This window comes from Eptatretus burgeri, chromosome 4, assembly GCF_056783735.1.
Source record: "Eptatretus burgeri isolate ZD-2024b chromosome 4, Ebu_testis_v1, whole genome shotgun sequence".
Lineage (NCBI taxonomy): Eukaryota > Metazoa > Chordata > Myxini > Myxiniformes > Myxinidae > Eptatretus > Eptatretus burgeri.
The window spans coordinates 57,124,765-57,152,686 of record NC_140964.1 but is presented as its reverse complement, the minus strand read 5'-3'; the positions used below and the strand labels follow the sequence as shown (position 1 = coordinate 57,152,686).

The window sequence follows — 27,922 nt, the reverse complement described above, 5'->3', positions numbered from 1 at the left end:
TTATTCTGGGCAGGGTTACACTACTTTGCGTGATACCTTCCCTATGGATGGCCGGACAATTGGGGTCAGTGCCCTCAGCGCACACTCAAATTACTGTCGAGCGTTACAGTGAGCGTGGGCTGGCTGACAAAGCAAATTATGTAGGTAGAACATCCCGTCTATCCTTACTTATGCACTGCATCGGACCAATTACGGAAAAGAAAACCAAGACAGGTTGGAAATAGCAACAAACAATTATTTACTACAAACACACAAGCAAGCAATAATTTAAAAGCAAGTATTTATAAGCAAGAAAGCAAAAAGGCATATTAGAGCAGATTTAACCATAACATGTATTCTTCTTCAATCTTATTTAAACAAAAGACTTGGTCATCATTCACTTAGCGGCAAAGAATAAACAAGATGGACTTGAAAATAAAATAAAAGTAATGAATGGAGAAAAGGAAAGCAGTCTTTCCTTCTCTTCCTCACACAAATGTACAGGAGAATGCGTTGGAAAATGGATGGGGAAGATGGGCAGTGATGATGTGAAGCGATGGGGACACGCAGCCGCGTCCCTGAGGTGCCCAGACCCAGGAATGAGTTCTCCCTGGCATCCCAGATATGTGAAGTACATGTGCGACTCACCCTCCTCTGCCTTAGATTCTTCCTCCTCCAACCCCCGTCGATGAGGTGCGGCTGTTCATCCTCCTCGTCCTTCATGGCTGACAGCATCGAGAGGGCAGGATAACGCTCGTGGAAGGAGTGTTCTTTTTCCACAGAAGCTCGACACCAACTGCTCGTGAAACCTTCCTTTCTTTTCACCTTACACGTTTTTGTTCCACTCCCCCCCCCCCCTCACGAGGCTTCTTCATATTTTCGTCTTTTGCTCAGGCGAACTTTTTTATTTATTTATTTTTAATGTTGAAGGCGCCAGTCACAGACCAAGTCGTCCTCATCAAGGCCAGGCCTTAAATAAAAGACCTGCGTTGAGAGAAAAGTAAGGAAAGAGAAAATAGTCAAAGAGTTTTTGAGGAAGTAAAAGAAAAAAAACGTTTTGTTCCGTTCGTTTCTCCTCTCTGCTTCCCTCAGCCTTCTGTGTCTGCTTTCTGCCTTTTGCTACTTCCCTGGCTGTTTTCTGAGCAATCTGCTCAGGAGCGCTCTTCATCCCTGCTCGTGCGAGCTATACCGTTTGCTTCTCTGCCTTTCTGCTTCTTCTTCACATCAGCTTTCTTCCCCTCCTCCCACAAGCCTTCTCCCCCTCCCATTGGTCCACAGCCAATGGGCGGGTGGATAACGTCACTTGTGGAAATTGCCACGCCGTTCTGAGGGAACTTTCAACGAAACGCCCGCCCGCCCTCCACGCGCCCAAAGCCGCAATGAGAGCTCCCAGCCCCATCAGCACGCAAAAAACACTCGCACTCTTTTGCAATGTACCACGCCTGCAATAAGTGCCACACCTCGCAGGCTGTGACGAGCACCAAGCGCCACGAACATGTATGTGAGACGCGACATGAACATGCATGCGAGAGCACCCAATGGGTAACCAAGGAATGCGCGGATGGAGGGAACACGGAAAGGAACCCCGCACGACCGAGGGATGACCAAATGGCCACTGGATTAAACGTAAGACCGATGGGATGAAGGAGGGACTGTTGAAAGGATGTTTGATGGAGGGGAGATTATTGGTGGATCGTTGAGATGGGCCAATGGGGGTAATGGAGGGATGATTGAAAGTAACAAAGGGATTGAACAGAACGATGGTGTGAAGGAAGAAAGATTTAAAATAGTAGAGGAGTAGGGGGGAGACCAGGACAGCCACCCAGGGCACAGACCTCAGAGGAGCGCATTACTGACCTTCAAGGGTCACAGTTGTATGCAAATTATTGTTTTACGAAAACACATAATAAAAGGAAAATATAATATTTCATTGTTCATCATAGTTTATAGTTCATTGTTAGTTCATAACCAGTTTATTGTTTTCAACACGAACAATACTGTTTCTTTCTTTATCTATCTATTCTTCTTTCTTTATCTCTTCTATTCTTTCAATACGGTTTTTTTCATTATGTAATAGTTTACTTTTTTATTCGTTTTTTTCCACTGAGCTATGGCTGATAAAAAACGACCTTCTGGAGCCCAGTACCGCAAACAAAAGGCAGAACATCGCAAACGAAAAATCGAAGTTGGTAATTATTTTTTGGGGGGTGCAAGTAGCTGGCCTTGCCTGGGGTGCAAAATAGTCTGGCGCCGGCCCTGGGGGAGACATGACACGGGACAAATGCAATTGAGCCAACACAATGCACCCCAAACAGCCCTTTGACAAGGGACCAAGGACTATTTATACAAAGGTGAATGAAATAACTGATCTTTGGGTCACCTGCATATCCATGTATGATTATTTTATATATATATATATATATATATATATATATATATATATATATATATATATATATATATATATATATAAATATATGTATATCCATCCATCAAGACCATGCTCTGTGCAGAGCGTTGGTGCTGTCTTAGCAGTCTCCTTGGCTATTGAACACAATCCTGGATGAGTCGCCACTCCAACACAGTATACCAGCAAGCCGACACTCATTTTGCAGACCTCGGAAGGATGATAGGCTGAGTCAACCACACCTGGTATTAATTAAACAGCTGAGGGGGATTTGAACTCAGGATCATCGGATCCCAAGCCCACCACCCTAACCATTGAGCCAACACCAGGCATGTCTGGACTAAATGAGTGTCCAAATCTGTTGTGAAATCAGATAATTTAAAGAAATAACAAATCTAATAACTAAGCCGATATACTGATTTACTTTAAACAAGCAAGGCTATGCTACCTCCTCCTCCATATATACAATACACAAGAAAATGTAAGAATTCCAAAGCATTAAACTTATCTTTTTCTCCTGTTTGGAGAATTATATTGAGTGAACAAAAGATTTAAGAATGCGCCAAAATTAACCAGCTTCATTGAGCTATATGAGTGAACGCATTCACTGCTTGACCTCGCCCCCCGATCCCCAGAGCGACTGCTTATCCATAGCATTTGCCAGATCTGTATCTATATTTTCAGAGATTTCACAAGGTGCTCTACAGGGAATCGAAGCAAATCTGGTGAAAAACGGACATTTCAAATTAAAGTTATAACGTTTGCACGGATCACAGACGATGTACCACGTGACCGGTGCACAGACGAGCAGACAACGTGGCGGATTATTTGCAATGTTTGTTTCACGGGTGATTAAACTTTGTGATGTCTCCACGGTTGTTCTCTGTTGAAGAGCAACTCTTTTGTGGATAAACCCTAAAGTCATTATTTGAACGACATCATTACTTGGCGAAAAAAAAAATTTGCCAAGTATGTTTGTCTGTCTGTTTGTCTGTTTGTCACACGATTTTGGCAACAGCTTTCAAGTAATCGTTCTGAATTTTTTTGTGTGTGTAGATGGCCGGTCAAAGACAGCAACGCTTAATTTTGGTGAAGATCTGAATCTAGATCTGGATTTGAGAATTTTTCAAGTGATTCTTCACCATCGAGATTCATAAACTTTGTAGAGCATGACATCTCTAAAAGTTGTGGACCACTTGTGACAAAAAGAGGTATAAGAGTTGTTTAGGTGATGAGAACAAGCCAATTAGATTTTGGTTAAGGTCAGGATTTAGATCCGACCTATCAGTGGGATATAAAATGTAAACTGTTCAGCCTGATGGAGGTGTGCCATTCCGTTTCGTCAAGTGTCACTCTGAGTGATTTTTTTTCTGTTTGTTTCTCTGTTTGTCACACGATTTTTGGCCACAGTTTTCAAGCAATCGTTCTGAATTTTTTTTTTTGTATGTTCGTGACCAGCCAAGGATAGCATGACAGCATCACTTAATTTTGGTGAAGATCCGGATCCGGATTCAGATCCGATCATTTCTCAAGTGATTCTTCACCAATGAGAGATGGAGCCAAAAACGATATGTAGCACAATATTATATCAAAAGGTTATGGATGGATTTGGACAAAACTTGGACAGGTTGGGTGTGTGACAAGGATGAATCGTCAGTTTGGGTAAGACCCCTTAGACTCTATAGATCCATTAAACCCGTTATGGCTCTGTAAAAACCCATAAACCCCTTTACACCGCAAACACTCTGTAAACCCTCGAGAATATTAGACCTCAAAAGATCCCAACCGAGTGCCGTCCCGTTTCGCCAAGTGTCACTTTGAGTGATGTTTCATGTCATGTATTTAACTGTTGCGGGCGCCATGAAGAACAGATTTAAAGTTAAACGGATCCTATATGGAATGCAGCCACAACCTCGCCAGCCCTTTCTTATCAACCATTTAATTGGAGTGCTTGCTTGAGTGCTTAAGCCACTTGCTGAGCACTGTACAGTCATTAACGGAACCGCGCTATGTCGTCCCGAGCAAGAGGTTCGTGCTCGGTCGTCCCGAGCGAGAGGCTCGTGCTCGGTCGTCCCGAGCGAGAGGCTCGTGCTCGGTCGTCCCGAGCGAGAGGCTCGTGCTCGGTCGTCCCGAGCGAGAGGCTCGTGCTCGGTCGTCCCGAGCGAGAGGCTCGTGCTCGGTCGTCCCGAGCGAGAGGCTCGTGCTCGGTCGTCCCGAGCGAGAGGCTCGTGCTCGGTCGTCCCGAGCGAGAGGCTCGTGCTCGGTCGTCCCGAGCGAGAGGCTCGTGCTCGGTCGTCCCGAGCGAGAGGCTCGTGCTCGGTCGTCCCGAGCGAGAGGCTCGTGCTCGGTCGTCCCGAGCGAGAGGCTCGTGCTCGGTCGTCCCGAGCGAGAGGTTCCTGCTCGGTCGTCCCGAGCGAGAGGTTCATGCTCGGTCGTCTCGAGCGAGAGACTTGTGCTCGGTCGTCCCAAGCGAGAGACTTGTGCTCGGTCGTCCAGAGCGAGTGGCCCGTCCTCCACCGACACGAGTGAGTAGCCTATTCTGCGCCATCCCAAGTGAGTGGCCCGTCCTGCGCTGTCCCGAGAGAATGGCCTGTCCTCCGTCGTCCCGAGCGACAAATTAGTGCTCCGTAGTCCCGAGCGAGTAGCCCGTCCTCTGCCATCCTGACCCACCATTCTGTGAAATAACATCCGATTTCTGAGCCGTTTGCCGAATTAACATGTTTTCTAAATTACCGAGCCAATTTTTTTTTCCACCCATCACACGTAGCTGTTTATAAAGATTACTGTTTGTGAACATATCCATACTTTGTGAACATACTTTAGGATTATTGGAATCTCCTGCGATGAAGCTGAGTCGATTGTCCTACCACTTCGCTATCGCAAACAAGTAGATGGTCTCTTTGTCTTCTACCACCTCCTTTTATGTCTTGCACCCTCTGCTCTTTCCGTGCTTTGTCCCTCCCCCACCCAAGGTTTGAACAGGACTTACATGGTCCACCAACAACCCTTTTCTAGTAAAACTACCTGAATGCAGAATCACTGCTCACCTCCACTCATTTGTTCCTCTTTTTCCCCACCTGTGGAACCAACTTCCACATTATTTTCAATCTCATTCTTGTCTCCACGTCTTCAAGACAGCTGTTCACCACCATTTCAGATCATGATCGTTCCCCATCCAAAAGCCATGATCTTTTCTACCCCCGTTTCACTCCCTGAGAGGCTAGGCGAGTGGCTTGCAAAGTGATTGATGTAACATGACTGGTTTGGAAAGCAAGAACAAGCTGCTTGGAAAGGGATAACAAGCCTCTTACTAAAGGCACACGACCCCAGTTCCCATCTCTCCTTTGCCGGATGCATGTGGCACCAGCTACTATATAGAGTTGCTCAGTTATTGTTCCAAGGGCTGGTTTTTTGCACGTGAGGGATAAGGTTAATGTATACGTGCTGAACATACCTGAAATATACTTGTATGCCTGCCATTGCATCTTCTTGTAAAGAACTTACATTTTCTTATTACTGCCACGAAAAGCAATTTCCTTAAGAAACTATCCTGGTTTATTCTGTCAGTTTTGATTGCGGTAATGGATAAACTAGGGTAAATTGGGCTTGGGAAGCGCTGGAAACATTTATGTAACGAGTGGTCCTGCTGGGCCTACAAGTTAAGATTAGTTGCGTAATTGTCGGCACAGTACCCGCTTGTACTCAGACTTTGTCATATGGTAACTCGACTTTGGGCGTGGGACCCAGTGTGAAGTTCGGGGATGACTGGCGATCGTGGTCTCGAAAAGGCACACCATTCTCATGGAGTTATCCAAAGGCAACGTTTGTCACATCAGGATCAGGATAGACCCACAAAAGCTATTACAATATTAAACACCTTCTTTGGTAGTACCACATCCATATAAAACTATACCGATTTAGTTTGGTCAATGCAACTGCTTGGTGATTTCCTTGTTCGACTTGCTCAATGACTACCTGCATGTATATGTTGCAGGACTTTTCAGTTTTCTGGATTCTGCAGATACAATTAGCTGTTGAGTCCGGCCATACTTGCACAAGCTCCGACAGTGTGTTCTGCACATTAGACAAACTTCTTTGCTGGTACTTGTGGTTCTGACAGCATAGTTTGACCGCCTGATGCAAGAAGTTGGCCAATCATTCTCCATCATCTTGTTGATTATAGCTACCAGAGCAAAATATATTGTTGTGGGACGGGTATCGGCGACGATCACGACCGCGAGGTGGAGCAGTAGCGTCGGCTCCACCGAACACCCGGAATTCAGATCGTTACCCTCGGATAACTCCGAAGGTACGGGTCCCTTACAGGATCGTGAATCGTCAATAAATCAACCGCGTGGGCACAGGGTTATTTGCCAAACTTCAAAATACCTAGAGGCCCACGTGGCGATCTACCGAGTATTCACACCCTCGATGGGGCTCGAACAGGACAAGTCATTTCCGTGCTCGACCCGCGCGTAACCCGAGCGGATGGTTACCGAGGTCCCATCGGTCCAAATGTACTTTTACAGAAACAACGGCCTTTTTAATCACCCAACACGCACCGTGTTAAAACAATGAAGAAAACACAGAAACTAGCTGATACATTCAACAAATGGCTATTTATTTACAATAGGTGGGGAAGGAACTCACAAGAGCAGAGTTAAACCGACTATAAAGAAATGAAATAATGTACAGCACAAGCACTTAACAGTTCCTACTTAAAGACGGGCCCACAGACAGACGCACACACACAGAAATGGACCCCAATGGCCTTTATTGAAGGCCTCCAGCTCGAGGACAGGTGAGCGAGAGACCAGAGCCTGCACTTGGACCTGTCCACCTCGTGTGGTCTTCGACGATCTGGCTCGGCGGGACTCGAACCCACAGCAACAATGCCACTCCAAGCACCAGGAACGGAGGAAAAGTGTCGGACGCCTGGTGGACAAGATGAGAGACGACCCGAGCACTGCCAAGCTGACCAGACCAGACGAGTCGATCTCCGGCACCTCAAACCCGATTGCTGCCAAGCCGACCAGACCAGACGAGTCGACCTATGGCACCTCAAACTCGATCACCCAACCCAAACGCTCTTTCCAAGGCCCTGGCATTCCTTATACTGTATTGCATTTCTCCTGCGAGCTGGGGTGTCGTGGGATGGATCGCCATCCGAGACGTCTCGCCTCCCATGGTCTGGGGTTCGTGGGAAAGTCGGTGTCTGAGACGTCTCACCTCTCATTGGTCGAGAGGCCGTGGGAAAGTTCGCCATCTGAGACGTCTCGCCTCCCATTGGTCTGGGGTTCGTGAGAAAGTCGATGTCTGAGACGTCTTGCCTCTCATTGGTCGCGGGGAACATTCCATCTCTCTGGGGCGGAGTTGGCGCTCTGGTGGCCGAGGAAACTCCGTCCATGTACGTGCTGACATGCACGGGTTTAATGGTGCCGATGGATGATGGTGGGACGAGAAACGAAGGAGGATATTGTTGTTGTAGTAATTGATGTAACAAAAGGTCTAACTATAAAATAATTCACAGCGCAAGTACAATTATTCACCCATTAACCAAAGGGGAAGGAACCCTGACTAGAAACACAGACTTATCGATATAACTGTTCTATAGGGACCCTGGCTGTTGTGTGCGATGGGTTCCAGATTCGTAACAATATTAAGCGACTGTGTGCTGTTGATAATCTTCAAGCTACGGTACAGGATTCTTAAGATGCACAACAAATAGATTCTCCAGGACGTCCAGGTGGTCCTGAGTCTGTCTTGACATCAGTAGGGATAAGAAAGTTTCTTTTATTTTCATCTCTCACTCCCCAAGTCCAGCCGCAATTTCATTTTCAGTTGGAATCCTGATATCCAGGTTGTTTATTGAGAAATTATTCTTCTTTTTTTCCATTGTTAAATTGAGAGATTTATTTATGATGAAGTATTGAAAGCAACTCATCAAACTTTAAACTGCGAAACTTCATAGCAGCACATATAAACATGCACACACACACACATGGGGCCAATATCTTATTTCGCAGAGAAACAAAGGTGCCATCGCTTTCTAGTACAGCGGATAAGCTCTCATATTTTAACAAATTGTGCATTTTATGAGAAAAGCATGAAATTTCTAGCATAGTTAGGTCATACCATGTTTATTTTCGGATGTGGAGGGAAGTCGGATTTGACCTCTGAGGGGACAGTGAGAGGTCAAATCCAAGATGGCCACTAGTCACCATACCATACATCTCTGCTCAACTTGAGAAAAGCAGCCGCATCGACCTTGTCTAGGATGTATACCTACCCGCAAGCCTCAAAGCCTCAACACGACAGAAGAGGGAAAGGGCACCAGGAAAAGAGTGGATCCTTCTACTGTGATGCCAAAGAACTGGAAGGACTTCCTTCAATGCGATGATAACAAAACCGAATTGTTTGCTTTCCTGTCACGCGTAGTTGTTCATCTTCCTCTAGCAGAGGGCAAGGAACTGTATGCAACAGATGGAAGTGGAGCCCTTTGCTCTCCGGCTGAGTCATACTTGGCCTGCCTTGCCCCATGCTCGCAGGAGGAGGCCGACACTCGTCTACTTCTGCATGTGGGAGATGCTGTGCAAAAGGGGTGTAAGAAGGTGACCATACGTACCGTTGATACTGATGTGGTAGTACTGGCTGTAGCTTCATTCAGCAAGACAGCTCCTAATGAGCTGTGGGTTGCCTTTGGTGTCGGGTCAAGCTTTCGTTACATAGCTGTTCACGAAATGGTTGCCACAATGAATCCATCACAGTGTCTGACTCCCAGTCCTTCACGCTTTCACCGGGTGAGACATATCTGCATTCGCTGGCAGAGGAAAGAAGACTGCCTGGGAAACTTGGAAGTCTTTCCCAGAGGTGAATGATGCTTTCAATGAACTCCTATGCATGTCAAGTGAGGTCAGTGAAGGATCGATGTTACTGCTGGAGCGATTTGTGGTGCTAATGTCTCACACACTCTCTCACTATGTCACACTATGTTAAATCTCACTCTCACTATGTCTCTTCGAAAGGACCGTTTAGAAAACCCCCCCATCCACTTTCTCAACAATCCTCTGGAAGAAGTCTTTTCTTTCAAGCTTCTGGGTCTCACTATCTGCCATGACCTTTCCTGGGAAAGTCACATTTCCAACCTCGCCTCAAAAGCCAGTCGCCGACTGGGAATCCTCCGTCATGCAAAGTCCTTCCTCGGCCCTCTTGAGCTCCTGACCACTTACAAAGCTTTTGTCCGTAGCCTGATGGAGTACTGCTCTCCCCTCTGGGCTGGTGCTCCTGCCTCCCACCTTTCTCGGCTTCACGCTGTCGAAACCAGGGCACTTAAGATCATCGGCATCTCCCGCAATGAAGCTGAGTCTTTGGGCCTCTCACTCAATCACCGCAGGTTGGTCGGTGGTCTTTCTGTCTTCTACCGACTCCTCTCCAGCCTTGCCCCCTGCTCTCTCTGCGATTTGTCCCCACCACATTTCCACAGGGCGCTCAAGGTCCGCCAACAACCCCCTTCTGGTAAAACTACCAAAATCACGAATCACTGCTCATCTTCACTCTTTCATTCCTCTTTTTTCCCGCCTTTGGAATAAACTTCCTCACTCTATTCTTTCCCATTCTTCCCTCCAGGCTTTCAAAACAGCTGTTCACCACCACCTCTTATCTTCCCCCATTCAAATCCTCGATCTTTTCTACCCCCGATAATCCACCCAAGCCCACTTCCTTCATTTCTCCTGCTTTCCTTCCTGAAAGTCCCTGTAATGTCCATCTTCTCTTCGCCATGTTCCCTGTCCCATCCCCATCCCTCTCCCTTCCACAGTTCACCTAATGTGTCTGTTCCCCACTGTTTTGTCCCTTCCACTCCCGCCCCTCGTCTCATGCCTCCTTGCTGTGAGTTGTGTGTTAGCTCTCATACGAGCCTCGACCAAGGCATACAAAAAAAAAATAATGTACGATCGAACCAGTGAAAGCACGGAAGTGAATCATGCCAGGAAACAGCTCTTCACACAGAAGTCTAGAACTCTAGAGAACATTCCTCCAACCCAGGCAGCACTCAAACAACACAACAAGCGCACTTGCTACCAGGCCAACTGTTGAAACCAAGCATTGGTCCTGGATCCAGAGTTGCCAGAGCCATCTGACTGGGGCTGGACAAAGGAAACAACTGGGTGGCAGCCGCTTTGGACCCCTCTCCTCGAAGCATCAAAATCGTGCCATGAATTGATCCGCTGTCGCTGTGAGAAAGGATGCACTGGACGGTGTAAGTGTGCCAAAGCTGCGCTCAAGTGCACTGCACTGTGCTTCTGTTCTGGAGGATGTTAGATTTTGATCACTACCATTACCATCATCATCATTGCTATTAATAAAGTATTAAATAGACTCACAGCATGGGACTATTCTGGTAATTTTTTTGTATTATTATCCCTATAGTGTCAAAATGGAAGCGAAGTTTCGCTATATTGCATAGGTCCAATCCATTGTCTTTACCAAAAGAATGTCCAAAAGTTTTTAACGTAATTTGACCTTGACCTTGACCGAAATGCATTTCCTTGGCTCCTGGCGATCTCAAAAGTATCACCAAACGAATGGCCATTCCAAACTTAGTTGTAAATGACACCTTAAATGGTTTTTTACACCGTTTAGTTCCAAAATTAAACGCGTTTGATGAACACGAGACCCGGTGGACTGGCGGCCATCTTGGATTTGACCTCTCACGGTCCTCGGAGGTCAAATCTGACTTCCCTCCGCATCTGAAAATAAACATTATGGTATCCACGAACCATGTCAGAAAATTCATGCTTTTCTCAGAAAACGCACAATTATTGTGCTAATCCGCTGTACTTACGATTCCAGCCCAGTCGACTGGAAGAACCTCGACGTCGCAATTCGAAACAAGATGGCACCCACGAGTCACGTGACCTTGAAATTGAAGCCTCGTCGTGTCGCAACTTTCTCTGTAAAAGGGACTCACGATGCGCTTGCAACATTTCGAAACACCTACTGTTCTCCTTCTTAAGGACCACAAGGGGGCAACGCTAGTTCGCTCAGACATCGAAGGCCTCCTGAATCGACGACACGGTTTCTCACAACCGGAACTCGGAGCCTCACAACCGACAACCGACAACCGACAACCGACGATCGCTTATCACAGCCTGCGTAAGGTCACGTGTTGGGAAAGGTCAGACTGGTTATAATATCTCGGTGTGCTTGACCTCGAGCCGCGGAACGAACACGTGATTGAGACGTCGGGCGTCGTTTATATATTACATACAATTTACCTCATCACCATATGTATCGTGTGCAATACATTGAGATAGTGAATGGCTTTGATATGATGACGTAGCACGTCCTGACAATGTGAGCTGCTGACTGGTCTCGGATCGAATCGTGACACGATTTATATAATTATATCGTCAGCCTGGTACGTCATCATGAGTGTTTCACGTCATGGCATGGGGACGTCAGGCCTGCTGCAGTTGCCAGGGTACCTGCATTCGCTGACAAGTGGACGTTAAAGATCCCACGGGTGGACGTTAAAGATCCCACGGGTGGACGTTAAAGATCCCACTGGTGGACGTTAAAGATCCCACGGGTGGACGTTAAAGATCCCACGGGTGGACGTTAAAGATCCCACTGGTGGACGTTAAAGATCCCACGGGTGGACGTTAAAGATCCCACGGGTGAACGTTAAAGATCCCACGGGTGGACGTTAAAGATCCCACGGGTGGACGTTAAAGATCCCACGGGTGGACGTTAAAGATCCCACGGGTGGACGTTAAAGATCCCACGGGTGGACGTCAAAGATCCCACGGGTGGACGTCAAAGATCCCACGGGTGGACGTCAAAGATCCCACTGGTGGACGTCAAAGATCCCACGGGTGGACGTCAAAGATCCCACGGGTGGACGTCAAAGATCCCACGGGTGGACGTCAAAGATCCCACGGGTGGACGTCAAAGATCCCAGGGGTGGACGTCAAAGATCCCACGGGTGGACGTCAAAGATCCCACGGGTGGACGTCAAAGATCCCAGGGGTGGACGTCAAAGATCCCACGGGTGGACGTCAAAGATCCCACGGGTGGACGTCAAAGATCCCACGGGTGGACGTCAAAGATCCCACGGGTGGACGTCAAAGATCCCACGGGTGGACGTCAAAGATCCCACTGGTGGACGTCAAAGATCCCACGGGTGGACGTCAAAGATCCCACGGGTGGACGTCAAAGATCCCACTGGTGGACGTCAAAGATCCCAGGGGTGGACGTCAAAGATCCCACGGGTGGACGTGAAAGATCCCACGGGTGGACGTTAAAGATCCCACGGGTGGACGTTAAAGATCCCACTGATGGACGTCAAAGATCCCACGGGTGGACGTCAAAGATCCCACGGGTGGACGTCAAAGATCCCACGGGTGGACGTCAAAGATCCCACGGGTGGACGTTAAAGATCCCACTGGTGGAAGTTAAAGATCCCACTGGTGGACGTTAAAGATCCCACTGGTGGACGTCAAAGATCCCACGGGTGGACGTCAAAGATCCCACGGGTGGACGTCAAAGATCCCACTGGTGGAAGTTAAAGATCCCACTGGTGGACGTTAAAGATCCCACTGGTGGACGTCAAAGATCCCACGGGTGGACGTCAAAGATCCCACGGGTGGACGTCAAAGATCCCACTGGTGGACGTCAAAGATCCCACTGGTGGACGTCAAAGATCCCACGGGTGGACGTCAAAGATCCCACGGGTGGACGTCAAAGATCCCACGGGTGGACGTTAAAGATCCCACTGGTGGAAGTTAAAGATCCCACTGGTGGAAGTTAAAGATCCCACTGGTGGACGTTAAAGATCCCACTGGTGGACGTCAAAGATCCCACTGGTGGACGTCAAAGATCCCACTGGTGGACGTCAAAGATCCCACGGGTGGACGTTAAAGATCCCACGGGTGGACGTTAAAGATCCCACTGGTGGAAGTTAAAGATCCCACTGGTGGACGTTAAAAATCCCACGGGTGGACGTTAAAGATCCCACGGGTGGACGTTAAAGATCCCACGGGTGGACGTTAAAGATCCCACGGGTGGACGTCAAAGATCCCACGGGTGGACGTCAAAGATCCCACGGGTGGACGTCAAAGATCCCACGGGTGGAAGTCAAAGATCCCACGGGTGAACGTTAAAGATCCCACTGGTGGACGTTAAAGATCCCACTGGTGGACGTTAAAGATCCCACTGGTGGAAGTTAAAGATCCCACTGGTGGACGTTAAAGATCCCACGGGTGGACGTTAAAGATCCCACGGGTGGACGTGAAAGATCCCACGGGTGGACGTGAAAGATCCCACGGGTGGACGTCAAAGATCCCACTGGTGGACGTCAAAGATCCCACGGGTGGACGTCAAAGATCCCACGGGTGGACGTCAAAGATCCCACGGGTGGACGTTAAAGATCCCACTGGTGGACGTTAAAGATCCCACGGGTGGACGTTAAAGATCCCACTGGTGGACGTTAAAGATCCCACGGGTGGACGTCAAAGATCCCACGGGTGGACGTCAAAGATCCCACGGGTGGACGTCAAAGATCCCACGGGTGGACGTCAAAGATCCCACTGGTGGACGTCAAAGATCCCACTGGTGGACGTCAAAGATCCCACGGGTGGACGTTAAAGATCCCACTGGTGGACGTTAAAGATCCCACGGGTGGACGTTAAAGATCCCACGGGTGGACGTTAAAGATCCCACGGGTGGACGTTAAAGATCCCACTGGTGGACGTTAAAGATCCCACGGGTGGACGTCAAAGATCCCACGGGTGGACGTTAAAGATCCCACGGGTGGACGTTAAAGATCCCACGGGTGGACGTCAAAGATCCCACGGGTGGACGTCAAAGATCCCACGGGTGGACGTCAAAGATCCCACGGGTGGACGTTAAAGATCCCACGGGTGGACGTTAAAGATCCCACGGGTGGACGTTAAAGATCCCACGGGTGGACGTCAAAGATCCCACGGGTGGACGTCAAAGATCCCACTGGTGGACGTCAAAGATCCCACGGGTGGACGTCAAAGATCCCACGGGTGGACGTCAAAGATCCCACTGGTGGACGTCAAAGATCCCACGGGTGGACGTCAAAGATCCCACTGGTGGACGTCAAAGATCCCACTGGTGGACGTCAAAGATCCCACGGGTGGACGTTAAAGATCCCACGGGTGGACGTTAAAGATCCCACTGGTGGACGTTAAAGATCCCACGGGTGGACGTTAAAGATCCCACGGGTGGACGTTAAAGATCCCACGGGTGGACGTTAAAGATCCCACGGGTGGACGTTAAAGATCCCACTGGTGGACGTTAAAGATCCCACGGGTGGACGTTAAAGATCCCACTGGTGGACGTTAAAGATCCCACTGGTGGACGTTAAAGATCCCACTGGTGGACGTTAAAGATCCCACTGGTGGACGTTAAAGATCCCACTGGTGGACGTTAAAGATCCCACGGGTGGACGTTAAAGATCCCACGGGTGGACGTCAAAGATCCCACTGGTGGACGTCAAAGATCCCACGGGTGGACGTCAAAGATCCCACGGGTGGACGTCAAAGATCCCACTGGTGGACGTTAAAGATCCCACTGGTGGACGTCAAAGATCCCACTGGTGGACGTCAAAGATCCCACGGGTGGACGTCAAAGATCCCACTGGTGGACGTCAAAGATCCCACGGGTGGACGTCAAAGATCCCACGGGTGGACGTTAAAGATCCCACTGGTGGACGTCAAAGATCCCACGGGTGGACGTCAAAGATCCCACGGGTGGACGTCAAAGATCCCACGGGTGGACGTCAAAGATCCCACGGGTGGACGTCAAAGATCCCACGGGTGGACGTCAAAGATCCCACGGGTGGACGTCAAAGATCCCACTGGTGGACGTCAAAGATCCCACGGGTGGACGTCAAAGATCCCACGGGTGGACGTCAAAGATCCCACGGGTGGACGTCAAAGATCCCACGGGTGGACGTCAAAGATCCCACTGGTGGACGTTAAAGATCCCACTGGTGGACGTCAAAGATCCCACGGGTGGACGTCAAAGATCCCACTGGTGGAAGTCAAAGATCCCACGGGTGGACGTCAAAGATCCCACTGGTGGACGTTAAAGATCCCACTGGTGGACGTTAAAGATCCCACTGGTGGACGTAAAAGATCCCACGGGTGGACGTTAAAGATCCCACGGGTGGACGTTAAAGATCCCACGGGTGGACGTTAAAGATCCCACGGGTGGACGTCAAAGATCCCACGGGTGGACGTCAAAGATCCCACGGGTGGACGTCAAAGATCCCACGGGTGGACGTTAAAGATCCCACTGGTGGAAGTTAAAGATCCCACTGGTGGACGTCAAAGATCCCACTGGTGGACGTCAAAGATCCCACGGGTGGACGTCAAAGATCCCACGGGTGGACGTCAAAGATCCCACGGGTGGACGTCAAAGATCCCACGGGTGGACGTCAAAGATCCCACTGGTGGACGTCAAAGATCCCACGGGTGGACGTCAAAGATCCCACGGGTGGACGTCAAAGATCCCACGGGTGGACGTCAAAGATCCCACGGGTGGACGTCAAAGATCCCACGGGTGGACGTCAAAGAACCCACGGGTGGATGTCAAAGATCCCAGGGGTGGACGTCAAAGATCCCACTGGTGGACGTTAAAGATCCCACTGGTGGACGTTAAAGATCCCACGGGTGGACGTTAAAGATCCCACTGGTGGACGTCAAAGATCCCACGGGTGGACGTCAAAGATCCCACTGGTGGACGTCAAAGATCCCACGGGTGGACGTTAAAGATCCCACGGGTGGACGTTAAAGATCCCACGGGTGGACGTTAAAGATCCCACGGGTGGACGTTAAAGATCCCACTGGTGGACGTCAAAGATCCCACGGGTGGACGTCAAAGATCCCACGGGTGGACGTCAAAGATCCTACGGGTGGACGTTAGAGATCCCACTGGTGAAAGTTAAAGATCCCACTGGTGGACGTCAAAGATCCCACGGGTGGACGTCAAAGATCCCACGGGTGGACGTCAAAGATCCCACTGGTGGATGTTAAAGATCCCACTGGTGGACGTTAAAGATCCCACGGGTGGACGTTAAAGATCCCACGGGTGAACGTTAAAGATCCCACGGGTGGACGTTAAAGATCCCACGGGTGGACGTGAAAGATCCCACGGGTGGACGTTAAAGATCCCACTGGTGGACGTCAAAGATCCCACGGGTGGACGTCAAAGATCCCACGGGTGGACGTCAGAGATCCCACTGGTGGAAGTTAAAGATCCCACTGGTGGACGTCAAAGATCCCACTGGTGGACGTCAAAGATCCCACGGGTGGACGTCAAAGATCCCACGGGTGGACGTCAGAGATCCCACTGGTGGAAGTTAAAGATCCCACTGGTGGACGTCAAAGATCCCACTGGTGGACGTCAAAGATCCCACGGGTGGACGTCAAAGATCCCACGGGTGGACGTCAAAGATCCCACGGGTGGACGTCAAAGATCCCACGGGTGGACGTCAAAGATCCCACGGGTGGACGTCAAAGATCCCACGGGTGGACGTCAAAGATCCCACGGGTGGACGTCAAAGATCCCACTGGTGGACGTCAAAGATCCCACGGGTGGACGTCAAAGATCCCACGGGTGGACGTCAAAGATCCCACGGGTGGACGTCAAAGATCCCACTGGTGGACGTCAAAGATCCCACGGGTGGACGTCAAAGATCCCACGGGTGGACGTCAAAGATCCCACGGGTGGACGTCAAAGATCCCACTGGTGGACGTCAAAGATCCCACTGGTGGACGTCAAAGATCCCACGGGTGGACGTCAAAGATCCCACTGGTGGACGTCAAAGATCCCACTGGTGGACGTTAAAGATCCCACGGGTGGACGTTAAAGATCCCACGGGTGGACGTTAAAGATCCCACGGGTGGACGTTAAAGATCCCACGGGTGGACGTTAAAGATCCCACGGGTGGACGTTAAAGATCCCACGGGTGGACGTTAAAGATCCCACGGGTGGACGTCAAAGATCCCACTGGTGGACGTCAAAGATCCCACGGGTGGACGTCAAAGATCCCACGGGTGGACGTCAAAGATCCCACTGGTGGACGTCAAAGATCCCACTGGTGGACGTCAAAGATCCCACTGGTGGACGTCAAAGATCCCACTGGTGGACGTCAAAGATCCCACGGGTGGACGTCAAAGATCCCACTGGTGGACGTCAAAGATCCCACGGGTGGACGTTAAAGATCCCACTGGTGGACGTCAAAGATCCCACTGGTGGACGTCAAAGATCCCACGGGTGGACGTCAAAGATCCCACGGGTGGACGTCAAAGATCCCACGGGTGGACGTCAAAGATCCCACGGGTGGACGTTAAAGATCTCACTGGTGGACGTCAAAGATCCCACTGGTGAACGTCAAAGATCCCACGGGTGGACGTCAAAGATCCCACGGGTGGACGTTAAAGATCCCACGGGTGAACGTTAAAGATCCCACGGGTGGACGTTAAAGATCCCACGGGTGGACGTTAAAGATCCCACTGGTGGACGTCAAAGATCCCACGGGTGGACGTCAAAGATCCCACGGGTGGACGTCAAAGATCCCACTGGTGGACGTTAAAGATCCCACTGGTGGAAGTTAAAGATCCCACTGGTGGACGTTAAAGATCCCACTGGTGGACGTCAAAGATCCCACTGGTGGACGTCAAAGATCCCACGGGTGGACGTTAAAGATCCCACTGGTGGACGTCAAAGATCCCACGGGTGGATGTCAAAGATCCCACGGGTGGACGTCAAAGATCCCACGGGTGGACGTCAAAGATCCCACGGGTGGAGGTCAAAGATCCCACGGGTGGACGTTAAAGATCCCACTGGTGGAAGTTAAAGATCCCACTGGTGGACGTTAAAGATCCCACTGGTGGACGTCAAAGATCCCACGGGTGGACGTCAAAGATCCCACGGGTGGAGGTCAAAGATCCCACGGGTGGACGTCAAAGAACCCACGGGTGGACGTCAAAGATCCCACGGGTGGACGTCAAAGATCCCAGGGGTGGACGTCAAAGATCCCACGGGTGGACGTCAAAGATCCCACGGGTGGACGTCAAAGATCCCACGGGTGGACGTCAAAGATCCCACTGGTGGACGTCAAAGATCCCACGGGTGGACGTCAAAGATCCCACTGGTGGACGTTAAAGATCCCACGGGTGGACGTCAAAGATCCCACGGGTGGACGTCAAAGATCCCACGGGTGGACGTCAAAGATCCCACGGGTGGACGTCAAAGATCCCACGGGTGGACGTCAAAGATCCCACTGGTGGACTTCAAAGATCCCACGGGTGGACGTCAAAGATCCCACGGGTGGACGTCAAAGATCCCACGGGTGGACGTCAAAGATCCCACGGGTGGACGTTAAAGATCCCACGGGTGGACGTTAAAGATCCCACGGGTGGACGTCAAAGATCCCACTGGTGGACGTCAAAGATCCCACGGGTGGACGTCAAAGATCCCACGGGTGGACGTCAAAGATCCCACGGGTGGACGTCAAAGATCCCACGGGTGGACGTCAAAGATCCCACGGGTGGACGTTAAAGATCCCACTGGTGGAAGTTAAAGATCCCACTGGTGGACGTTAAAGATCCCACTGGTGGACGTCAAAGATCCCACGGGTGGACGTCAAACATCCCACGGGTGGACGTCAAAGATCCCACTGGTGGACGTCAAAGATCCCACTGGTGGACGTCAAAGATCCCACTGGTGGACGTCAAAGATCCCACGGGTGGACGTCAAAGATCCCACGGGTGGACGTTAAAAATCCCACTGGTGGAAGTTAAAGATCCCACTGGTGGACGTTAAAGATCCCACTGGTGGACGTCAAAGATCCCACGGGTGGACGTCAAAGATCCCACTGGTGGACGTCAAAAATCCCACGGGTGGACGTTAAAGATCCCACTGGTGGACGTTAAAGATCCCACGGGTGGACGTTAAAGATCCCACGGGTGAACGTCAAAGATCCCACGGTTGGACGTTAAAGATCCCACGGGTGGACGTCAAAGATCCCACGGGTGGACGTCAAAGATCCCACGGGTGGACGTCAAAGATCCCACGGGTGGACGTCAAAGATCCCACGGGTGGACGTCAAAGATCCCACGGGTGGACGTCAAAGATCCCACGGGTGGACGTCAAAGATCCCACGGGTGGACGTCAAAGATCCCACGGGTGGACGTCAAAGATCCCACTGGTGGACGTTAAAGATCCCACTGGTGGACGTCAAAGATCCCACGGGTGGACGTCAAAGATCCCACGGGTGGACGTCAAAGATCCCACGGGTGGACGTCAAAGATCCCACGGGTGGACGTTAAAGATCCCACTGGTGGACGTTAAAGATCCCACGGGTGGACGTTAAAGATCCCACGGGTGGACGTTAAAGATCCCACGGGTGGACGTTAAAGATCCCACTGGTGGACGTCAAAGATCCCACGGGTGGACGTCAAAGATCCCACGGGTGGACGTCAGAGATCCCACTGGTGGAAGTCAAAGATCCCACTGGTGGACGTCAAAGATCCCACGGGTGGACGTTAAAGATCCCACGGGTGGACGTTAAAGATCCCACTGGTGGAAGTTAAAGATCCCACTGGTGGACGTTAAAGATCCCACTGGTGGACGTCAAAGATCCCACGGGTGGACGTTAAAGATCCCACTGGTGGATGTCAAAGATCCCACGGGTGGACGTTAAAGATCCCACTGGTGGAAGTTAAAGATCCCACTGGTGGACGTTAAAGATCCCACGGGTGGACGTCAAAGATCCCACGGGTGGACGTTAAGGATCCCACTGGTGGAAGTTAAAGATCCCACTGGTGGACGTTAAAGTTCCCACTGGTGGACGTCAAAGATCCCACGGGTGGACGTCAAAGATCCCACGGGTGGACGTCAAAGATCCCACGGGTGGACGTCAAAGAACCCACGGGTGGACGTCAAAGATCCCACGGGTGGACGTCAAAGATCCCACGGGTGGACGTCAAAGATCCCAGGGGTGGACGTCAAAGATCCCACGGGTGGACGTCAAAGATCCCACGGGTGGACGTCAAAGATCCCACGGGTGGACGTCAAAGATCCCACGGGTGGACGTCAAAGATCCCACTGGTGGACGTCAAAGATCCCACTGGTGGACGTCAAAGATCCCACGGGTGGACGTCAAAGATCCCACGGGTGGACGTCAAAGATCCCACGGGTGGACGTCAAAGAACCCACGGGTGGACGTCAAAGATCCCACGGGTGGACGTCAAAGATCCCAGGGGTGGACGTCAAAGATCCCACGGGTGGACGTCAAAGATCCCACGGGTGGACGTCAAAGAACCCACGGGTGGACGTCGAAGATCCCACGGGTGGACGTCGAAGATCCCACGGGTGGACGTTGAAGATCCCACTGGTGGAAGTTAAAGATCCCACTGGTGGACGTTAAAGTTCCCACTGGTGGACGTCAAAGATCCCACGGGTGGACGTCAAAGATCCCACGGGTGGACGTCAAAGATCCCACGGGTGGACGTCAAAGATCCCACGGGTGGACGTCAAAGAACCCACGGGTGGACGTCAAAGATCCCACGGGTGGACGTCAAAGATCCCAGGGGTGGACGTCAAAGATCTCACGGGTGGACGTCAAAGATCCCACGGGTGGACGTCAAAGATCCCACGGGTGGACGTCAAAGATCCCACGGGTGGACGTCAAAGATCCCACTGGTGGACTTCAAAGATCCCACTGGTGGACGTCAAAGATCCCACGGGTGGACGTCAAAGATCCCACGGGTGGACGTCAAAGATCCCACGGGTGGACGTCAAAGATCCCACGGGTGGACGTCAAAGATCCCACTGGTGGACGTCAAAGATCCCACTGGTGGACGTCAAAGATCCCACGGGTGGACGTTAAAGATCCCACTGGTGGAAGTCAAAGATCCCACGGGTGGACGTCAAAGATCCCACGGGTGGACGTCAAAGATCCCACTGGTGGACGTTAAAGATCCCACTGCTGGACATTAAAGATCCCACGGGTGGACGTTAAAGATCCCACGGGTGAACGTTAAAGATCCCACGGGTGGACGTTAAAGATCCCACGGGTGGACGTTAAAGATCCCACGGGTGGACGTTAAAGATCCCACGGGTGGACGTTAAAGATCCCACGGGTGGACGTTAAAGATCCCACGGGTGGACGTTAAAGATCCCACTGGTGGACGTCAAAGATCCCACGGGTGGACGTCAAAGATCCCACGGGTGGACGTCAAAGATCCCACGGGTGGACGTCAGAGATCCCACTGGTGGAAGTTAAAGATCCCACTGGTGGACGTCAAAGATCCCACTGGTGGACGTCAAAGATCCCACGGGTGGACGTCAAAGATCCCACGGGTGGACGTTAGAGATCCCACTGGTGGAAGTTAAAGATCCCACGGGTGGACGTCAGAGATCCCACTGGTGGAAGTTAAAGATCCCACTGGTGGACGTCAAAGATCCCACTGGTGGACGTCAAAGATCCCACGGGTGGATGTCAAAGATCCCACGGGTGGACGTCAAAGATCCCACGGGTGGACGTCAAAGATCCCACGGGTGGACGTCAAAGATCCCACTGGTGGACGTTAAAGATCCCACTGGTGGACGTCAAAGATCCCACGGGTGGACGTCAAAGATCCCACGGGTGGACGTCAAAGATCCCACGGGTGGACGTCAAAGATCCCACGGGTGGACGTTAAAGATCCCACTGGTGGACGTTAAAGATCCCACGGGTGGACGTTAAAGATCCCACGGGTGGACGTTAAAGATCCCACGGGTGGACGTTAAAGATCCCACTGGTGGACGTCAAAGATCCCACGGGTGGAAGTCAAAGATCCCACGGGTGGACGTCAGAGATCTCACTGGTGGAAGTCAAAGATCCCACTGGTGGACGTCAAAGATCCCACGGGTGGACGTTAAAGATCCCACGGGTGGACGTTAAAGATCCCACTGGTGGAAGTTAAAGATCCCACTGGTGGACGTTAAAGATCCCACTGGTGGACGTCAAAGATCCCACGGGTGGACGTTAAAGATCCCACTGGTGGACGTCAAAGATCCCACGGGTGGACGTTAAAGATCCCACTGGTGGAAGTTAAAGATCCCACTGGTGGACGTTAAAGATCCCACGGGTGGACGTCAAAGATCCCACGGGTGGACGTTAAGGATCCCACTGGTGGAAGTTAAAGATCCCACTGGTGGACGTTAAAGTTCCCACTGGTGGACGTCAAAGATCCCACGGGTGGACGTCAAAGATCCCACGGGTGGACGTCAAAGATCCCACGGGTGGACGTCAAAGAACCCACGGGTGGACGTCAAAGATCCCACGGGTGGACGTCAAAGATCCCACGGGTGGACGTCAAAGATCCCAGGGGTGGACGTCAAAGATCCCACGGGTGGACGTCAAAGATCCCACGGGTGGACGTCAAAGATCCCACGGGTGGACGTCAAAGATCCCACGGGTGGACGTCAAAGATCCCACTGGTGGACGTCAAAGATCCCACTGGTGGACGTCAAAGATCCCACGGGTGGACGTCAAAGATCCCACGGGTGGACGTCAAAGATCCCACGGGTGGACGTCAAAGAACCCACGGGTGGACGTCAAAGATCCCACGGGTGGACGTCAAAGATCCCAGGGGTGGACGTCAAAGATCCCACGGGTGGACGTCAAAGATCCCACGGGTGGACGTCAAAGAACCCACGGGTGGACGTCGAAGATCCCACGGGTGGACGTCGAAGATCCCACGGGTGGACGTTGAAGATCCCACTGGTGGAAGTTAAAGATCCCACTGGTGGACGTTAAAGTTCCCACTGGTGGACGTCAAAGATCCCACGGGTGGACGTCAAAGATCCCACGGGTGGACGTCAAAGATCCCACGGGTGGACGTCAAAGATCCCACGGGTGGACGTCAAAGAACCCACGGGTGGACGTCAAAGATCCCACGGGTGGACGTCAAAGATCCCAGGGGTGGACGTCAAAGATCTCACGGGTGGACGTCAAAGATCCCACGGGTGGACGTCAAAGATCCCACGGGTGGACGTCAAAGATCCCACGGGTGGACGTCAAAGATCCCACTGGTGGACTTCAAAGATCCCACTGGTGGACGTCAAAGATCCCACGGGTGGACGTCAAAGATCCCACGGGTGGACGTCAAAGATCCCACGGGTGGACGTCAAAGATCCCACGGGTGGACGTCAAAGATCCCACTGGTGGACGTCAAAGATCCCACTGGTGGACGTCAAAGATCCCACGGGTGGACGTTAAAGATCCCACTGGTGGAAGTCAAAGATCCCACGGGTGGACGTCAAAGATCCCACGGGTGGACGTCAAAGATCCCACTGGTGGACGTTAAAGATCCCACTGCTGGACGTTAAAGATCCCACGGGTGGACGTTAAAGATCCCACGGGTGAACGTTAAAGATCCCACGGGTGGACGTTAAAGATCCCACGGGTGGACGTTAAAGATCCCACGGGTGGACGTTAAAGATCCCACGGGTGGACGTTAAAGATCCCACGGGTGGACGTTAAAGATCCCACGGGTGGACGTTAAAGATCCCACTGGTGGACGTCAAAGATCCCACGGGTGGACGTCAAAGATCCCACGGGTGGACGTCAAAGATCCCACGGGTGGACGTCAGAGATCCCACTGGTGGAAGTTAAAGATCCCACTGGTGGACGTCAAAGATCCCACTGGTGGACGTCAAAGATCCCACGGGTGGACGTCAAAGATCCCACGGGTGGACGTTAGAGATCCCACTGGTGGAAGTTAAAGATCCCACGGGTGGACGTCAGAGATCCCACTGGTGGAAGTTAAAGATCCCACTGGTGGACGTCAAAGATCCCACGGGTGGATGTCAAAGATCCCACGGGTGGACGTCAAAGATCCCACGGGTGGACGTCAAAGATCCCACGGGTGGACGTTAGAGATCCCACTGGTGGAAGTTAAAGATCCCACTGGTGGACGTCAAAGATCCCACTGGTGGACGTCAAAGATCCCACGGGTGGACGTCAAAGATCCCACGGGTGGACGTTAAAGATCCCACTGTTGGACGTCAAAGATCCCACGGGTGGACGTCAAAGATCCCACGGGTGGACGTCAAAGATCCCACGGGTGGACGTCAAAGATCCCACTGGTGGACGTCAAAGATCCCACGGGTGGACGTCAAAGATCCCACGGGTGGACGTTAAAGATCCCACTGGTGGACGTCAAAGATCCCACGGGTGGACGTCAAAGATCCCACGGGTGGACGTCAAAGATCCCACTGGTGGACGTCAAAGATCCCACTGGTGGACGTCAAAGATCCCACGGGTGGACGTCAAAGATCCCACGGGTGGACGTCAAAGATCCCACGGGTGGACGTCAAAGATCCCACGGGTGGACGTCAAAGATCCCACGGGTGGACGTCAAAGATCCCACGGGTGGACGTCAAAGATCCCACGGGTGGACGTCAAAGATCCCACTGGTGGACGTCAAAGATCCCACGGGTGGACGTCAGAGATCCCACTGGTGGAAGTTAAAGATCCCACTGGTGGACGTCAAAGATCCCACTGGTGGACGTCAAAGATCCCACGGGTGGACGTCAAAGATCCCACGGGTGGACGTCAGAGATCCCACTGGTGGAAGTTAAAGATCCCACTGGTGGACGTCAAAGATCCCACTGGTGGACGTCAAAGATCCCACGGGTGGACGTCAAAGATCCCACGGGTGGACGTTAAAGATCCCACTGGTGGATGTCAAAGATCCCACGGGTGGACGTCAAAGATCCCACGGGTGGACGTCAAAGATCCCACGGGTGGACGTCAAAGATCCCACGGGTGGACGTCAAAGATCCCACGGGTGGACGTTAAAGATCTCACTGGTGGACGTCAAAGATCCCACTGGTGGACGTCAAAGATCCCACTGGTGGACGTCAAAGATCCCACGGGTGGACGTCAGAGATCCCACTGGTGGAAGTTAAAGATCCCACTGGTGGACGTCAAAGATCCCACTGGTGGACGTCAAAGATCCCACGGGTGGACGTCAAAGATCCCACGGGTGGACGTCAGAGATCCCACTGGTGGAAGTTAAAGATCCCACTGGTGGACGTCAAAGATCCCACTGGTGGACGTCAAAGATCCCACGGGTGGACGTCAAAGATCCCACGGGTGGACGTTAAAGATCCCACTGGTGGATGTCAAAGATCCCACGGGTGGACGTCAAAGATCCCACGGGTGGACGTCAAAGATCCCACGGGTGGACGTCAAAGATCCCACGGGTGGACGTCAAAGATCCCACGGGTGGACGTTAAAGATCTCACTGGTGGACGTCAAAGATCCCACTGGTGGACGTTAAAGATCCCACAGGTGGACGTTAAAGATCCCACGGGTGGACGTTAAAGATCCCACTGGTGGAAGTCAAAGATCCCACTGGTGGAAGTCAAAGATCCCACGGGTGGACGTCAAAGCACTGGTGGACGTTAAAGATCCCACTGGTGGACGTTAAAGATCCCACGGGTGGACGTTAAAGATCCCACGGGTGGACGTTAAAGATCCCACGGGTGGACGTTAAAGATCCCACGGGTGGACGTTAAAGATCCCACCCGTGGACGTCAAAGATCCCACGGGTGGACGTCAAAGATCCCACTGGTGGACGTCAAAGATCCCACTGGTGGACGTCAAAGATCCCACGGGTGGACGTTAAAGATCCCACGGGTGGACGTTAAAGATCCCACTGGTGGACGTCAAAGATCCCACGGGTGGACGTTAAAGATCCCACGGGTGGACGTCAAAGATCCCACTGGTGGACGTCAAAGATCCCACTGGTGGACGTCAAAGATCCCACGGGTGGACGTTAAAGATCCCACTGGTGGACGTTAAAGATCCCACTGGTGGACGTTAAAGATCCCACTGGTGGACGTCAAAGATCCCACGGGTGGACGTTAAAGATCCCACTGGTGGACGTCAAGGATCCCACGGGTGGACGTCAAAGATCCCACGGGTGGACGTCAAAGATCCCACGGGTGGACGTCAAAGATCCCACGGGTGGACGTTAAAGATCCCACTGGTGGAAGTTAAAGATCCCACTGGTGGACGTTAAAGATCCCACTGGTGGACGTCAAAGATCCCACGGGTGGACGTCAAAGATCCCACGGGTGGACGTCAAAGATCCCACGGGTGGACGTCAAAGAACCCACGGGTGGACGTCAAAGATCCCACGGGTGGACGTCAAAGATCCCAGGGGTGGACGTCAAAGATCCCACGGGTGGACGTCAAAGATCCCACGGGTGGACGTCAAAGATCCCACGGGTGGACGTCAAAGATCCCACTGGTGGACGTCAAAGATCCCACTGGTGGACGTCAAAGATCCCACGGGTGGACGTTAAAGATCCCACGGGTGGACGTTAAAGATCCCACGGGTGGACGTCAAAGATCCCACGGGTGGACGTCAAAGATCCCACGGGTGGACGTCAAAGATCCCACTGGTGGACGTCAAAGATCCCACGGGTGGACGTCAAAGATCCCACGGGTGGACGTCAAAGATCCCACGGGTGGACGTCAAAGATCCCACGGGTGGACGTTAAAGATCCCACGGGTGGACGTTAAAGATCCCACTGGTGGACGTCAAAGATCCCACGGGTGGACGTTAAAGATCCCACGGGTGGACGTCAAAGATCCCACGGGTGGACGTCAAAGATCCCACGGGTGGACGTCAAAGATCCCACTGGTGGACGTCAAAGATCCCACGGGTGGACGTCAAAGATCCCACGGGTGGACGTCAAAGATCCCACGGGTGGACGTCAAAGATCCCACGGGTGGACGTCAAAGATCCCACGGGTGGACGTCAAAGATCCCACGGGTGGACGTCAAAGATCCCACGGGTGGACGTCAAACATCCCACTGGTGGACGTCAAAGATCCCACTGGTGGACGTCAAAGATCCCACGGGTGGACGTCAAAGATCCCACGGGTGGACGTCAAAGATCCCACGGGTGGACGTCAAAGATCCCACGGGTGGACGTCAAACATCCCACGGGTGGACGTTAAAGATCCCACGGGTGGACGTCAAAGATCCCACGGGTGGACGTCAAACATCCCACGGGTGGACGTTAAAGATCCCACTGGTGGACGTCAAAGATCCCACTGGTGGACGTTAAAGATCCCACTGGTGGACGTCAAAGATCCCACGGGTGGACGTTAAAGATCCCACGGGTGGACGTTAAAGATCCCACTGGTGGAAGTTAAAGATCCCACTGGTGGACGTCAAAGATCCCACGGGTGGACGTCAAAGATCCCACTGGTGGACGTCAAAGATCCCACGGGTGGACGTTAAAGATCCCACTGGTGGACGTTAAAGATCCCACGGGTGGACGTTAAAGATCCCACGGGTGGACGTTAAAGATCCCACGGTTGGACGTTAAAGATCCCACGGGTGGACGTCAAAGATCCCACGGGTGGACGTCAAAGATCCCACGGGTGGACGTCAAAGATCCCACGGGTGGACGTCAAAGATCCCACGGG

At 51.9% G+C, this 27,922-nt stretch overlaps 2 protein-coding genes across 8 annotated transcripts in view; one reads left to right on the top strand and one right to left on the bottom strand.

The window, feature by feature from the left end:
• The window catches only part of LOC147028112 (SID1 transmembrane family member 1-like), a 199,856-nt gene extending 188,359 nt beyond the window's left edge, over window positions 1–11,497 (bottom strand). For 3 of the 5 annotated variants that reach the window (XM_085878156.1, XM_085878155.1, XM_085878158.1), the window contains exon 1: window positions 11,229–11,435. In XM_085878156.1, the coding sequence (XP_085734282.1) occupies window positions 11,229–11,435 (207 nt within the window). Of the gene's footprint in view, window positions 1–627; window positions 2,229–11,228 lie in introns of those variants that run through there. The other 2 variants (XM_085878160.1, XM_085878159.1) reach the window with 2 other exon arrangements.
• LOC147028111 (pyruvate dehydrogenase [acetyl-transferring]-phosphatase 1, mitochondrial-like) overlaps window positions 11,403–27,922 on the top strand; it is a 55,432-nt gene continuing 38,912 nt past the window's right edge. For 2 of the 3 annotated variants that reach the window (XM_085878176.1, XM_085878174.1), the window contains exon 1: window positions 11,417–11,561. The gene's annotated coding sequence lies outside the window, so the exon portion shown is untranslated. Of the gene's footprint in view, window positions 11,562–27,922 lie in introns of all 3 variants that reach the window. The other variant, XM_085878175.1, reaches the window with a different exon arrangement.